This window comes from Nematolebias whitei, chromosome 20, assembly GCF_014905685.2.
Source record: "Nematolebias whitei isolate Nwh7 chromosome 20, NemWhi1, whole genome shotgun sequence".
Lineage (NCBI taxonomy): Eukaryota > Metazoa > Chordata > Actinopteri > Cyprinodontiformes > Rivulidae > Nematolebias > Nematolebias whitei.
Genome location: NC_056517.1, coordinates 33,453,917 through 33,467,965, shown reverse-complemented (window position 1 = coordinate 33,467,965; position 14,049 = coordinate 33,453,917). Strand labels below are relative to the sequence as shown.

At 39.4% G+C, this 14,049-nt stretch overlaps 1 protein-coding gene across 1 annotated transcript; it reads right to left on the bottom strand.

Moving 5' to 3' along the window:
• Positions 1-5,968: 5,968 nt before the first annotated feature.
• Positions 5,969-12,390, bottom strand: pigm (phosphatidylinositol glycan anchor biosynthesis, class M). The gene is made up of 8 exons (XM_037693920.1): positions 12,220-12,390; positions 10,892-11,065; positions 10,668-10,788; positions 10,367-10,595; positions 10,199-10,302; positions 9,709-9,863; positions 9,255-9,356; positions 5,969-6,136 (listed from the first exon to the last, which is right to left on the bottom strand). The coding sequence occupies exons 1-8, from the start codon at positions 12,388-12,390 to the stop codon at positions 5,969-5,971; spliced, it is 1,224 nt and encodes a 407-aa protein (XP_037549848.1).
• Between the last annotated feature and the right edge of the window lie 1,659 nt (positions 12,391-14,049).

Sequence of the window (14,049 nt, the reverse complement as noted above, 5' to 3'; positions counted from 1 at the left end):
GCATTCAGGCAGTCCTGCTGCCCAAGAAGACCGAGAGGTCTGCTGGGTCTGTGTGGACAGATCGGCATCTGCAGCCAGTTTCATCGGATCTGCTGTGGGACGGACTGCTATAAGAGTCCTGCCCACAGCCATCAGCATCTAGAACAACTCTAATGAAACCAGGATGATGAGCTACAACAACAATTAATTTCCCTGTGGGATTAATAAAATAATTTTTGAACTGAATTGAATCGAATTATGGCTGACATTAAAACCACCATGTCATCTGCAAAAGCTTAAACACCCAAGCTGTATAAAGCACCCCCCCCCCACCACCACACACACACACCCCTCTTTTGGCCTTTTAGGTATTTTGTTGCTTCAGAGCTTTAAATCAGGTTTTAATCATTCAAACACAACACATTACTGCTTTCAAGGTCAAAAGTAAATAAATCTGAAACAGATAACTGGAAACATCAATGTGAATGCTGAATACCTCACTGAAATTTGTTGAAGAAGTTGAAACACAATTAGTAAAGCTAAAACTACGCACGTACATCTCCATCTTCTCTCCATCTTGTTTATCCATTGTTGGGCTGTGGAGGGGCAACAAGTCCAGGAAAGAAACCCAGACTTCCCTCTCCCCAGAAACGCTTCCCAGCTCCTCCTGGTGGATTCCAATGTATTCCCAGGCCAGAGAGGATATATGATCCCCTCCCAGAGAGTTCACCGAGTCACCTCCCAGTGGGACGTGCCTGGAAAACCTCCAAAGTAGGCATCCTAATCCAGATGTCTAAACCACCTCAGATGACTCCTTTTGATGCAGAGGAGCAAGAGCTCTACTCTGTGCTCCCCCTCCCCCCCCTCCCCAGTTGATGTAACTCTTTACCCTATTTCTAAGCCTGAACCACCCCACCCTATGAAGGAACCTCATTTCAGCTGCTTGGATCTGGGGCTCATGATCTAAACCTCAAGACCACAAGTGAAGGTTGGAACATAGATGGGCCAGTAAATCCAGAGCTTAGCCTTTCAACTCAACGCTTTCTTTACTACGATCAACCGAAGTAACCCCTTCATTTCTGAAGACGAGGTCCTGATCCTTCAGTCCGTCTCCCGCTCCATCCTACCACCACTCGTAAACAAGACGCCTAGATACCGGTACTTGAACTACTCTTCCCTGGCTATACCAATTCCTGGCAGCATAAACTAGTTACGGTCTTACAGTTTTACCCAAAGTGAGAATGAATGAAGTTTTAAATGGGTTGGGTCTGTTCGGTCAGAATGATGGACATGTGACACGTACAAAACTCTTTCAGTCCTGTCATTGACCTTTAATGGAGACAGCTGGCCTGGTTCAGGTGACCTTTGACTTACAGAACTTTTCTTACGTTATTAGATTACATTCAAAGTGCTATAGACTTTTAAAGCAATCCTCCGTTAAGGCTTTGTAAAATTACTGATACAAATATCAACTCTGCCTTTAGCCAATAAGTCTCAGTGATTGCCAGTGGCACTCTTATTTGGCCTTTCTTTAACCCTGCTGTTGACCTTGGGTCAAACTGGCCCACAAGGCCATAGTGTTAAAACGAAGACCTTATGGGTGATTTTAAACCCAAGGGCGCAAGGAGATTTAATCTGCATCACAACTCTGTGTTTGTTTCCCTCACTTAGTGTATAGCTTACAGGGATTTATAGGCTGAGCAAGGATCAGTCAGAGCAAGGCTTTTACCGATTAGGGTGATTGAGAATGTTTATGTACATTTGAGCACGTGTAAACGCATGGTGGAAATGCTTTTATAGCACATACACAAAATAAACAAGTTTGTTTATGTGGACAGCAAAATAAAAGCCAGTAAATCTTGTTACCATTAGTAAGACAAGAGAAAAACCTAATAAATGAAATGTAAGAAGTTTCAGTAAAACACATTTAAAGTCCAAGTTTTTAAGAACAAAAATCTAGTGAGAGGAAAAAGTTTGAGTTCAGTAATTTAATGTCTGGATGTAATGTATCTGTTATAGTTGTTTCAAATCTAAAATAATAGGAAGGTTTGATGCACATTTTAACAATTTATTTGAAATTACAAGTTCTGATGCTCAGTACAGAACAAGGGGATGAATTACGGTATACCTTTTTATTGATATCCTTGCCCTTTGTAGCGAAAGCGACAGTGCAGAACATTGTAGTTTGGCTTTCTGTGGCATCAATACTGCCAGATAAATATTTCACACCAATATATGTCCTAAGCAGCACTAGTCTTTTAGGAAAAGAGTGCTTTTAGGTTTTATTTAGATAAATATGGACATTTTTACTGCTTAATGAATGCATAATACTCATATGAGCTAACTGCAGCAGCTGTGAGAGATGCTGCTTGGTTGGCAGCACAGTTTGAGGCGCACATCTCTGTTTGAAATGCTTTTGTGAATTAGATAAAAGTGCAATATCCTAAGCTGAGGTTTTTAAAGTTGTTCAATTGAGGCCTGGACCTTTAAATAAAATAAACTGCATTCGGGGCAGAATATTTTGAAGATTGTTGTGCCTTTTCTATCTAATGCTGTAAGGGCTGCCAGTACAAATTAGTTTTAAATTGACAGGAAATTAAGTTTTTAATGATTCAGCTGGAGTACAGGTCCCTCCAAACCTCCTATAACAGCAGGGACATCGTATTGTGAGAATGCAGTCAGCATTAAAACTATTGTCTACTGGATTTTTTATTTTTCATATACTTTCCCCCAATTTAACTACCTCTTCATGCCTTAAGCTGTTTTAGCCATTTATGTCAAAATGTTCAGCTGATTCCGGAGATGGCTGCTATGACTTCCAGTTTATCTAACGGTTATACTTTTTAGTATTTAAGTAAATAATCCCTTAAAAACACATTCTCTTTAAAACTTGCAGATTTAACCTTAATGTTACTTTGTTTTTATCTACTTTTCTGTGATTTTTAGCTATCATTTTGCTACTTTTAGCTTTTTGTAACATTTTACTGCTTATAGCTTCGAGCTACTGTTCTGCTAGCTACCGGTAGTCTTTTGCTACTTTAACTAGCTTTTCCACTTTTTACCCTTTTGATACCTTTAGCCATAGTTTGCTACTTTAGCTTTTAGCCTTGTGATGTTTTAGCTAAATGGCAAACAGAAGCAAAAGGGTTGCTAAAAGTAGAAAAAAGTTAGCTAAACATTTTAAAGGCAAGCTAGAAGCTAAAAGTAACACAAAAATGCAAAACAGACTCAGTTTGCTAATTTTTTTAACTAGAGAAATGGCTAAATACAAATATATGTGTAAATTAAGTTAAATATTTTGAAAAGTTTTATTAAGTGTTTTCTTGACAGAAACCTGTGAAAACAATAGTATTTTACCAACACTTCCTATTTCTGAATTAATAAAGAGTGCATGTTTACAGGAACTTGTTTCTGGTTCAGTGTTAACTGTCCCGCAGAGACAAAGACATCATTGTCTTCGGTTCCGTCTTCAAAGTCTGGACTCAGAACTTCAAACGGAAAACCAGAACCTGGACATCTTTTGATGTGCCGTCGTAACAATGGAGTCGTTTTTTTCCCGTGAGCTGACAGGCAGCAGCGCATATGAATCCCATATGCAGCAGTGTGGCTAACGTGCACGTCAGATCACGCACAACTGTTTTAAGGACAAACAACCAAATCGTGCTGCGACACCCATACAGGTGGGAGGGTTGACGGCAACGACTTTAAATGTTTAATATTTGATCGTTTGCATGCTTCTGTCACGTTATCTGTAGAGAAGAGGAGAGGGTGAGAATAAACAAACTGAGGACGAGAGGAAAAAAAAAACAGAAAAATAGTAAAAAATTTACAATTATAACATAATCTTTCTTCTCTGGAGCCCAAAAGTCATTTGGGACTTACTTTTGTAATAATCTAAAGCTATGACACAAACTGTCTTATTTTGGCGCGTACCTATGAGCTTTATTTTGAAACCAATTGTCGATGTTTACATTTTTAAACTGTAAATAAAATTCGTAAATCTCCTTAAAATTGTTTTATTCAGGACAAAATTGCTCAACTTTACAGAATTTATTGTGGTGGCCATGACGCTTTCATTTAACAACGAAGGGCCCGTAGAATAATACAAGATCCAGTGACCCAGAATCTGCGGAGTCACTGGTTGCCATGGTGATTCCCGCCTTTTCTGGAAGGCAAAAGGGGAAACACCCCTTTTTACTTTATCAAACAGGCAGAAATAGAAATTGAGCCTCAACTAAATTTTTACTTTCTCTAAATAATTACACATACATGTTAGAAAGACCTTTTTTCTCAGATTCAAAGTGAAAATTCTGAGCTCAGATACAACGGAAGTTAATGAGAGTTTGGATGTGTGTACTCTGGGCGGGACATGAGAGATACTAAAGCAGAGACACGCTGGGTGAAAAAAGACAAAGAAAATACACATGTTTTAATGCAAAATATGAATCTAAACTAAAAAAAAACCTTTGTAACAAATGTTTATTTTAAAATTATGGGAAAAGTTTAGACATCGTCACATTCCACGTTTAACATTCTTTGGTAAAATCTCAGTTTATAACTGTGTGTAAGACCCCAACAAAGTTCAGTCAGGTCCTCTGGACAGTTTATTATTTTGTTGAAACGTTTCATCCTTCATCCAGAGGACTTCATCAGTCCAAGGAGCCACATCAAACTCGGTCCCACAAGCAGCACACTCACATAGTGGGCCAACCAGTTTGATGGCGACAAGATGGTTTCCGAGTCTGCCGCCTCCGTCGACTCCTTTGAGGCAGCCATGGCCAACGTGGTTCAAAACATCAACGTTCAAAAGAAACCGTCCAGAGGACCTGAATGCACTTTGTTGGATTTTTTTACCTGGATTACTGAGAATGAACTTTGATGTTTTGAACCACTTTGGCCATGGCTGCCTCATTGGAGTCGAAAGGGGAGAGAATAACGGCTGAACAGTAGTGTTTCTTTTTTTAAATCAGTAAAATAAAAAAAGCAACAACCCCAACAGCCTGAGCTCAATTAGCTAAAGAAGGACAACAGATCGCCTCGCCTTAACGCTCATTGTCTTAAGCTGCTTGAATGTTCATCAAACGGTGGTTCAGAGGCTCATTTAATGACACCAACCACTTAGTTCCTCGGAGATGGTGTTATAAATAGAATATTGGTTTTCAATCCAGTTAACAAAAACAGTTTTACTGGCACACGCAAGTAAATGTATTATATATTTATCTACATAAATCTTTATTATAAATGAACATGCTCTACTCCTGATCTTCGACGAGGTATTTTTGGTTTAGAACGGTTTCTCTGTGGAAATAAATCGTCAAAATAAGAGATTTCTAAATAAAACCTCTGGATGTTGGTGGTACTGGGTGGAATGCAGAGTTTGTGCTTGGACCCGCGGGCCAGAACAACCAGCTGAAAGGTTAGCGAGTGCAGCGCTGTGATTCATAAAGTGAATATTCAGGCCACAGCTGATCGTGAGTCAGCCCAACATGGCCGCACATGTGGAACAAAAACACAGTTTGGATCAACGTCTCAGGAGAAGCCGCTAATTCATCCCCAACCACAGCCCGTCTTAAACGATTAAATATGAATAAAAAGAAAAGAGGCGTTCGCGTTCCAAACAAACGGGCGCAGAACCTGCAGAACTGAAATGATTTCTGTGTGAGATTAGGAGGAAACAGTCCGGTGAGATTAGGGAACCGCTGCAGGCCTGGTTTGGGTCAGATTCATGCTCCAGTTGATTAATCTGTGAGTTCGAACAAGGGTAGAAGCTCTTTCCGCCTCTTCTGGGAGGAGATGCTGCCACCTACTGGTCACATGTGATATTTGCCTCCTGGGAGCTCTAAATTATGAGAATTTTATCTAAAATAACCGATGATCGATACGCTACATGATTGATCTCCAGTAAAAATCCAGATCTTTAAAAACCGGTCCAGCAGAACCTGGTGCCGAGGTTTGAAGAAAGCGCTCCACATTTCCAGCGGCTCAGGCGTCACTCAACCTTCGGTCTCTGCGGAGTCTGTCTGGGTTTGTAATGAATTATAATCTGAATCAGGACGAAGCAGTTGACGACTAAGAACAGCAACCCAGCGAGCCAGATCAGAGCGAACGTGTTGTAGCCTTCGAACTCCAGGAAGTAGGCAGGAGCCAACCAGATACCCTGCGGAAACACCGAGGAGCCACAACGTTAACGGAAAAAACCTGAAGAAACATCGACGCAAAACCCAACACCACCCCGTAAAACTTAAACATTTAGACGTTTAAAGAAAACCAAGATCAAAAGATGTTAAAGCCGCTGCCAGTGGATCATTATGGTCACCGTGGTAACACACCTGCGTCTGTCACTCACTCCCTCATTACCAAGATAATGAGGCGCAGACTAAAAAGTAAGCCTCAAACAGACAGTCGGTGAGTGGAAACTACAAGTCAATTCTTAAAACGTCTTTAACGGCGAGCAGCTCTGATGTGGATTCCGACGTGTCTGAAGTTTTTTTTTTTTAAATATAAGAATTTAAAAATACTTTGAGTCCTTACGAGTACAATTCGAGCTGAAATTAAGTGAACTGGTGGAAGCTTGTTTGTGTCCTTGTTAGGCCTGTCGCGTAAACAATAAATCAATTAATCGTATGATAAGTGAAAATTATCAACCTCGTTTTCATTTATCGGCTTTATCGTTTCTTTGCGTCTCTCTCTTTCTACTGAAGACATTGGATGACAAAAGACTCGACTCCGGTGCTCTTCACTGACCCCCCCCCCCCCTCTTTAAAATCCATTTTAACGGTTCAAAATGGCGTTTTTGGATCGTTAAAAGCAGCTAAGTTGAGAAGCTAAGCTACAAGCAAAGCTAACAGGCCGACATCAGGAACAAACCTCCGTCTTGTCGAAAATTCATGGTTGAAACCCGCGCCTTCGTGTGAAAAAGTTGTTTTTCTCTGCTGAAAGAAGCCGAGAACTTGTTTACTGATTTTTTATGAAAAGCTTTGTGTGAAAACTGCTATGCTAAAGAGCTCAAACCACACGGAGCGTCCGCCATTTTGAGAACTGAAAAACAGGAAGGAGAGACAGCCCATGTCACGTCAAGGGGCCTCCCTCCCATTTTTCTTAAAGAGACATGCTGCTCGCTCCCTCACTATCCATCCTTTGGTTCAAACCTACTTATACTGCCATCCGGTGGTCGAAAAAAGGTACACTCAAAACAAATTAACCAACATTTCTTCATAAATTTGACAATAATTACTAATTATTATTATTAATTATTATCCAATTTAAACAATATTATTGTTTATTGCAATAATTTCTGAGACAACTAATCGCCCAGCAAAGTTTTTTATGACAGGCCTAGTCCTTGTTGCATTCTGGGGTGATTTGAGATAAAAGTCCTACAGCAGTGAGTCTCACCGAGTGAAAGAAGACAAAAAATACTTGCGTTTTAAGATACAATACGTACAAGTACACAATTTATGAGTGTAAGAAGAGAGTTTTCACAAGATTAGAAAACTTAAGACAGCTGAAACGTCAAAGTGACATCATCGTTAGGTGGGACAAATCATCAAAAACATCAAACCATAATTAATTAAAATCTTTTGAGGATCACAAAACAGCAGTTCGGTTCTGTAAAGTCCAACTTTCTGCGACCCGTTTGAATGATGGTTCTGATGTGAAGTCTGAGCTGCAGAGCTCCAAACAGAACTGGGTTTGCTCGTGTGTTTCACCAAAATCCCACTGATTTCTATTTATTCATATAAATGTTAGTAATATTACCGTTAGCAATAGTCGTACTATTCAGGATCGAGACGCACTTTGAAACATAATTTGTATTTTTCACTTCAAAGCTGAGCATTAAAATATTAAAATACTTCAAAAAAAACTTGTAACGAACAGTAACGAGAGCGTTTCAGTGCTTAATGACCGTTTCTAAGTCGTTTGTTAACCAAAGTCTTAAAACGTTAGTTCATAACTCGCTGTATTCATACTTTGCATGTACCATTATAAAATACTTTTACAAGCAATACTGAAAGTTGTAAAAAACTTCAGACTGGTTGTAAAACAGAAACAATCCTGAACGATTCAAGATTCAAACATTCTTTATTGCAGATCTCCACCGTATGTTCAGGACATGCAGGAAAACTGACGTTTCTCCTTTAAGAGCTTTTAGCTGTTGGTTTGGGTCATTTTTATTGGGTAATAGCAGCTAAAAAATACTACTAGCAAAACTGTACCTAAAAGTTAAATTAGCTAATCAGTAGCTAAGAGCATAAACTAAAACTAGAACCATAATCAAATGGTAAAATTGGCTAAAATCATATACAAAATCTAAATATAGCAAAACTGTAGCTAAATGCTAAAATTAGCAAAACTGTAGCTAAATGCTAAAATTAGCAAAACTGTAACTAAATGCTAAAATTAGCTAAATAGGTAAAAACCAGCAACACGGTAGCTAAAAGCTAAAATTTTACCAAACTGAAGCTAAAAGGGGAGTGGTGGCGCAGAGGTTAAGAGATGATGGGCCTGTGATCGGAAGGTCACCGGTTTGATTCCCCAAACCGACAACGTCAAAATGCGGGGGGAAAAAAGTGAAACACCCACACCTGCCTCCGCCCTCATTTGCCCAACTCTGGGCCCTTGAGCAAGGCATTTAACCCCACCATCTGCTCCCAAACAGGTCTCTCTTGAAAATGAGTCCTAGTGACACATTGAGACTGCCTGTATAAATAAAGGTTAAATTATTATTTTATTTTTATTTTTTTGCCAGGTTCTGGTTCTGTTGGATCAGACTACAGCTTTCAACACAACTGGTCTTCACTGCTGTCCTGGAAGGTGGACCTCCATCCTGGTCTCTAATGTCTGTCAGAATTAACCAGGTTTCCCTCTAGATTTTCTCATTTTGCTCTTTCCTTCGCCCCCACATCATGATGCTGCCTCCACCATGCTGCACCATGATTTAAACCAGAACAGTGCTGTTCTAGATGGTCAAAACCTTTTAGTTGGATCTTATTTAACTAATTGTGTGGCTTCTGAAAGGAATATTTAAGATTTATAAAGCAAAGGGGGTGAATACATACGCACACACCACTTTAGATTTCTGCGGGTTTTTTTAGTGTTGCTTAACAAGTTTTTTCTTCTTCTTCTTTCCATAAAAAATATCCAATCCAAACTCCATAAAAAATAAACATTTAAAGTCCAGTTCTTAAGGTGACTAAACTGAAAATATACCAAAGAGGTGAAAACTTGCGCTCTGTTCGAGATTCACCCGACACGAAATGAGCCGACGGACTCACCTGAGCAGCAAACCAGAGCAGCAGAAGGCCCAGAGCCCGTTTCACCGACAGGGTCAGGTTTGGGATGACCAGAGGAAGTAAACAAAGATACCACAGGAAGTACTATAAAAATAAAATACAACAAGAAAAAAATCATTGTGGTGAAATATTTTCCACATCTTGTTTAGGCTCCTAATCTCCTCCTTTGACTTTTAATTTTTTCCTGCTTTAATAATAATAATAATAATAATAATAAACCTTTTTCACGTCCAAATCAACTCCACCTCGAAGCTTTAGTTTTTAAAATCGCCTTATTCGTACCAACAATTAGAAAAATCATCTTTCTCCAAATCAAGGTCGTTTAAAGAGCTGTCCAACATCCATTACGCTCTTTGTTCACAATTTTTTCACAGAAATCCTCCTTTAAATATGAAAAATATCCCATTAAACGCACTGTAGAGGTCAAGTTACGTACCTGTGAGGTGCAGACTTTGTTGAAGGAGACGAAGATGGCGGTGTTGAGGAAACAGGCGAAGGCCAGGTCACTGTGGAAGGCCCAGGACGCCACCAGCAGCAGGACGAGCTGAGGCAGGAACGCTGCCAGGCCCAGCCACAAGCTCCACCTGCTGTCTGAAACAAACATTTAAATATAGATGAGCCTTCAGGACTTTATCACATCGACAAACTGTTTTTATTCACTTTCTATTAAAATATAAAGAACCAAAACGCCTCAAGATGTTGTATGATCTATTAGTGCTCAGAGTATTTTGTATGTACGACTCTCAGCTACTACAACAGCAAACTTTAGCTCATGATCTGTAAAACTGGATGATTCATGGGAAGCTTTTGTCTTATAGCTCAGCTAGCTATACGGCCACCAAGTTAACCAGTTGAAGAAGTTCATCCGAGGTTTATACTCGGGAGAGTTTATTTCAAATTTGTTAATAAAATGTGTTAATAAGTACCTGCGGTCAGGTAGAGCATGTAGAAGTACGGGGAGAAGTTGTGTCTGATGTCCCGTCTGGTCAGGTGGTACAAATACGTCTCGTGGAGGAAGTCCCAGCCGTACCTGAAGGGTCACAGGTGATTAGTGTCAGGTGCTGCTCCAAGTGACCCGTGTGTGTTTGTCTCACATATAATAGAAGAGCGCCGTGAGCAGGACGAACACTCCTCCAGCCACGCTCGCAAACGTCATCAGCTGGCGGTTGAAGAAACCTCCGATGAACTCCTTCCACGCTGACCCCTGCTTGTCCTCCTCTGAGGTCCTGAGGGTCAGAGCGATGGGGAGGCCGAACGCGAGCGGATAGATCTTCATGTGAACAGACAGTCCGTAGAGCACGGCTGCCCACGCCACGAGTCCCTCTAGGAGGAAATGAAACTCGCATCAAGACGTCGTGATAAAACTTGGCCTCGTTTGAAAGAGCTGAGCCTCACCTTCCTTACAGAGCAACGTCCCGAGCACCAGAGCTGCCAGAACCGACTCTGCGTTCCCTCGACTCGACACTCCCATGGGCAGAGGGTTGAGGAGCCACAGGGAGCAAACCTGAGCTGCAGACTGAGCAAAAAAACAAACAAAAACACATTTATTTTTGTTTGAATGTGTAAAATAAGGTTTTAACTTCCCTGCTCTGGAACAAAGTCAGCTCAGACAGACCCACCTTGCAGCTCAGACCTCGTAGGCGGAGGATTTTATAGATGAGCACCCCGGAGAGCACGTCACAGACGATGAAGAGGATCTTACCGAACACCACGCCGACGTAAATGTTGGGGGTGAGGAGCCAGGCCAGGAGGGGGGTGTACCGGTACGTTGACCTGTTGTACGGAGACTCGCCCTGAAGAAAAATAAGACACAGACTGATTCAATATAAAATACTCAGCAATGAATGATTCGTTAGAAAATTTAACCCTAAACATGTCCAACTAGGTGACAGCCAGAACATTATGACCACAGGCAGGAGACGTGAAAATATTGATTATTTTATTACACTCAGGACATGGGTTTTTAACTTTTGGTTTTCATAATTTTCCTCAATATTCAACTCTATTTACAATTATTTTCCCCATAGAAATACGATGAGTTCTCTTCAGTTCCTACAAAACTTTATTCTCTTTGAAATCTGCTTCAGCTGTTGCCTCAGTCTCTTTATAGTAGTTTTAAGTTTTAGCTGTCCTTCTGCTACTTTTATCTAGGATGTGTTTCTTTTAACTTTTTGTTACTAGTGTTTTGCTCATTTTAGATTTTAGCTTAAGTGTTTAGCTACCATTAGTTTTAAGGCATTAAATTTAGCTACTTTTAATTTTTAATCAGACTTTTGCTACTATTAACTAGTATTTTGCCCCACTTAGCTACTTTTCTGAATCTTTTAACTAGTCTGTTTTGCTACTATTGGTTAGGATTTTGCTCCTTTTGATATTTAGTGTTTAGCTTTTTTTAGCTAGTGATTTTCTACTTTTAGCTTGACTTTTGGTACTTTTAGCTAGTTATTTGATATGTTAAAGATTTTTTCTGGCAATGTTCTGCTGCTTTTAGCTTTTGTTAGTTTGCGAGCCTTTAGCTACTTTTAACTAGTGTGGCTTTTTTTTTAGTTTTAGCTACATTATCTGCTTCTTTTAGCTAGGGTTTTGTTACTTTTACCCAGTCTTTTACTACTACTAAATTTAACTTTTGTTTATTTTTGCCATTTTTAGCACTGTTTAACTAGCTTTCAGCTTCCTTTAGCTTGTGTGCTTTGCTACTTTTAGCTAGCATTTAGCTGCTTTTGTCTTTTAGCTATGGTTCTGCATCTTTTTAGCTTTAACAGCTCAGTTCAGCACTCATTATTCAGAATATATTGCCATTCTTTTCTCGTTATATTTGACTTTTAAGATTTTGCCATAAAACTACCAATAATTGTCCAGCTACTTTTTACAAGTTAATCCTGTAAGTAACGCATAAATGGTATATAACTTGTTTTATATTATAAGTAGCAGTTTATTTGTATTTTACCTGCGTGATGAACCTGGCAGCGTCTGTGAACACCTGGTAGTCAATGTCCGTGTATTTCACCGCCATGTTCCGGTCCTGGTAGTCTCCATAAGCGACCAGAGCCAGTCGGATAACAAAGGAAACCGGGAAAAGGACGCGTTTCTCTGTGGCTATGATAAGAACCTTCTCCATCATCACAGACCAGAACCATCAGAAACCAGATTTGGACTCATTTAGAGTTTCTGAGCTCAGATACATTCGCTGAAATCTCCGCGTCGCGACGAAAATAAACATTTACTGAAATATTCAAAAAATGAATAACTATTATATGGATATTACTAGCTATTTTTGCTAAATGAATAACCAAACTTTAAATATTACAATACGGAAGTTTACCGGAAGTAAACGTTCTTCTTCTTCGTTGAATGTAAGCGCCATTTTGAATAATTGAAACTGCTGCCACCTGCTGGACGCAGCGCGCTACTGCAGCGCTTTAAAAAAAGTGATATTTACTTTCTTAGTTTTGTATTTTATTGCTGTTATGTGAGCTCATTTCCACCATTTTGAAAAAAGATAGTTTAAGCCAGAGCCCTGTAAAGAGAGAGTTGCGACACTCCCATAGACTCCCATAGAAAGAATGGAATGCGGAAGTCACGTGGGTCACGAAGCGGCAAAGAGTTCCAAACAGCAGCGGGTTCAACATTGAACGTAGTTCATTTTCCGTGTTTTTCCGGTAAGTTGATGCAAATACGACACTTTTTCCTCCATTGTGAAGCGTTATCTGACTGTTCTGTACCACAGTTTATCAACATTAATACTTCATGTCGCCAGTTTTAGTTAATGAAACATGTTAAATTGCTAGTTGTGTTTTAACTGCAGCTGCTCTGCAACATGACGGTTTAAATGGGTCGATTTCTAATTCAACGTTTTAAAATATCTATTCCTGCTTAAATTTTGAAAGGTGGTCTTTTTTACATTTATGGTAATTCCAGTTACTGAACTCAACTAGAAAATATTTGGTCTTTTTTCCTGAGAGATTCATTCAACCTTTATTTCTACAGGTAAGTCCCATTGAGCCTCGAGGACTCATTTACAAGAGAGACCTGATTTAACAAAGAATGATGACAACATGACAACAAGATTGATGTAATTTAGTAAAGTTATAGATCATTTGTCAAAGACTGCAGCATAAATTGTGACATTATCATTAAAGAAAAACGTGATTGTGGAGATGAGTCAATGTTTTCATGTTTTCCAGGTAAACCAGAGGAGAATGACTTCATGAACTGAATGTTGCATTCAAAGTATCACAAAGGTACAAGATCTCATTTTCTGTCTTCTATTAATCAATAACAGCTGAATCAAGATGTTTGAATAAAATTACTTTAACACCATAACCTTCACAAAGTTGGTATTTACTGCAGGACTGTTCATTTACATTAGTTTTATATTATTAGTTTAGTGTTTGGTAATCATGGGTCAAGTTGAGATGAGACTCTTTCAAGACAGAACAAGAAATAAGAATTATTACCAAGAATATATCAGCATCAATAAACTGTAGGACAGTAACAAAACAACTTATTAAACTATCTCAGGTACATTGAGATGGAGCTGGAAGTTATTCTTCATGCCAGTTGTCTTCATCTGATCTTTTGTAAAAATATGCCAATTTATTTTCCATTGTTAATATTTTTCTTCGCAGGACTGCATTAATTTTCTTGTCTGTGAGTTTCTTCTGTCCTGCTTATGTATGTTTTTGTGTTCTAATTGTTCCCTCAGGTTTTTCATCTCTGTTCCCTGACTGCCTGTTGATCCATCCTCCTGGTCCTGTTGATCCATCCTCCTGGTCCT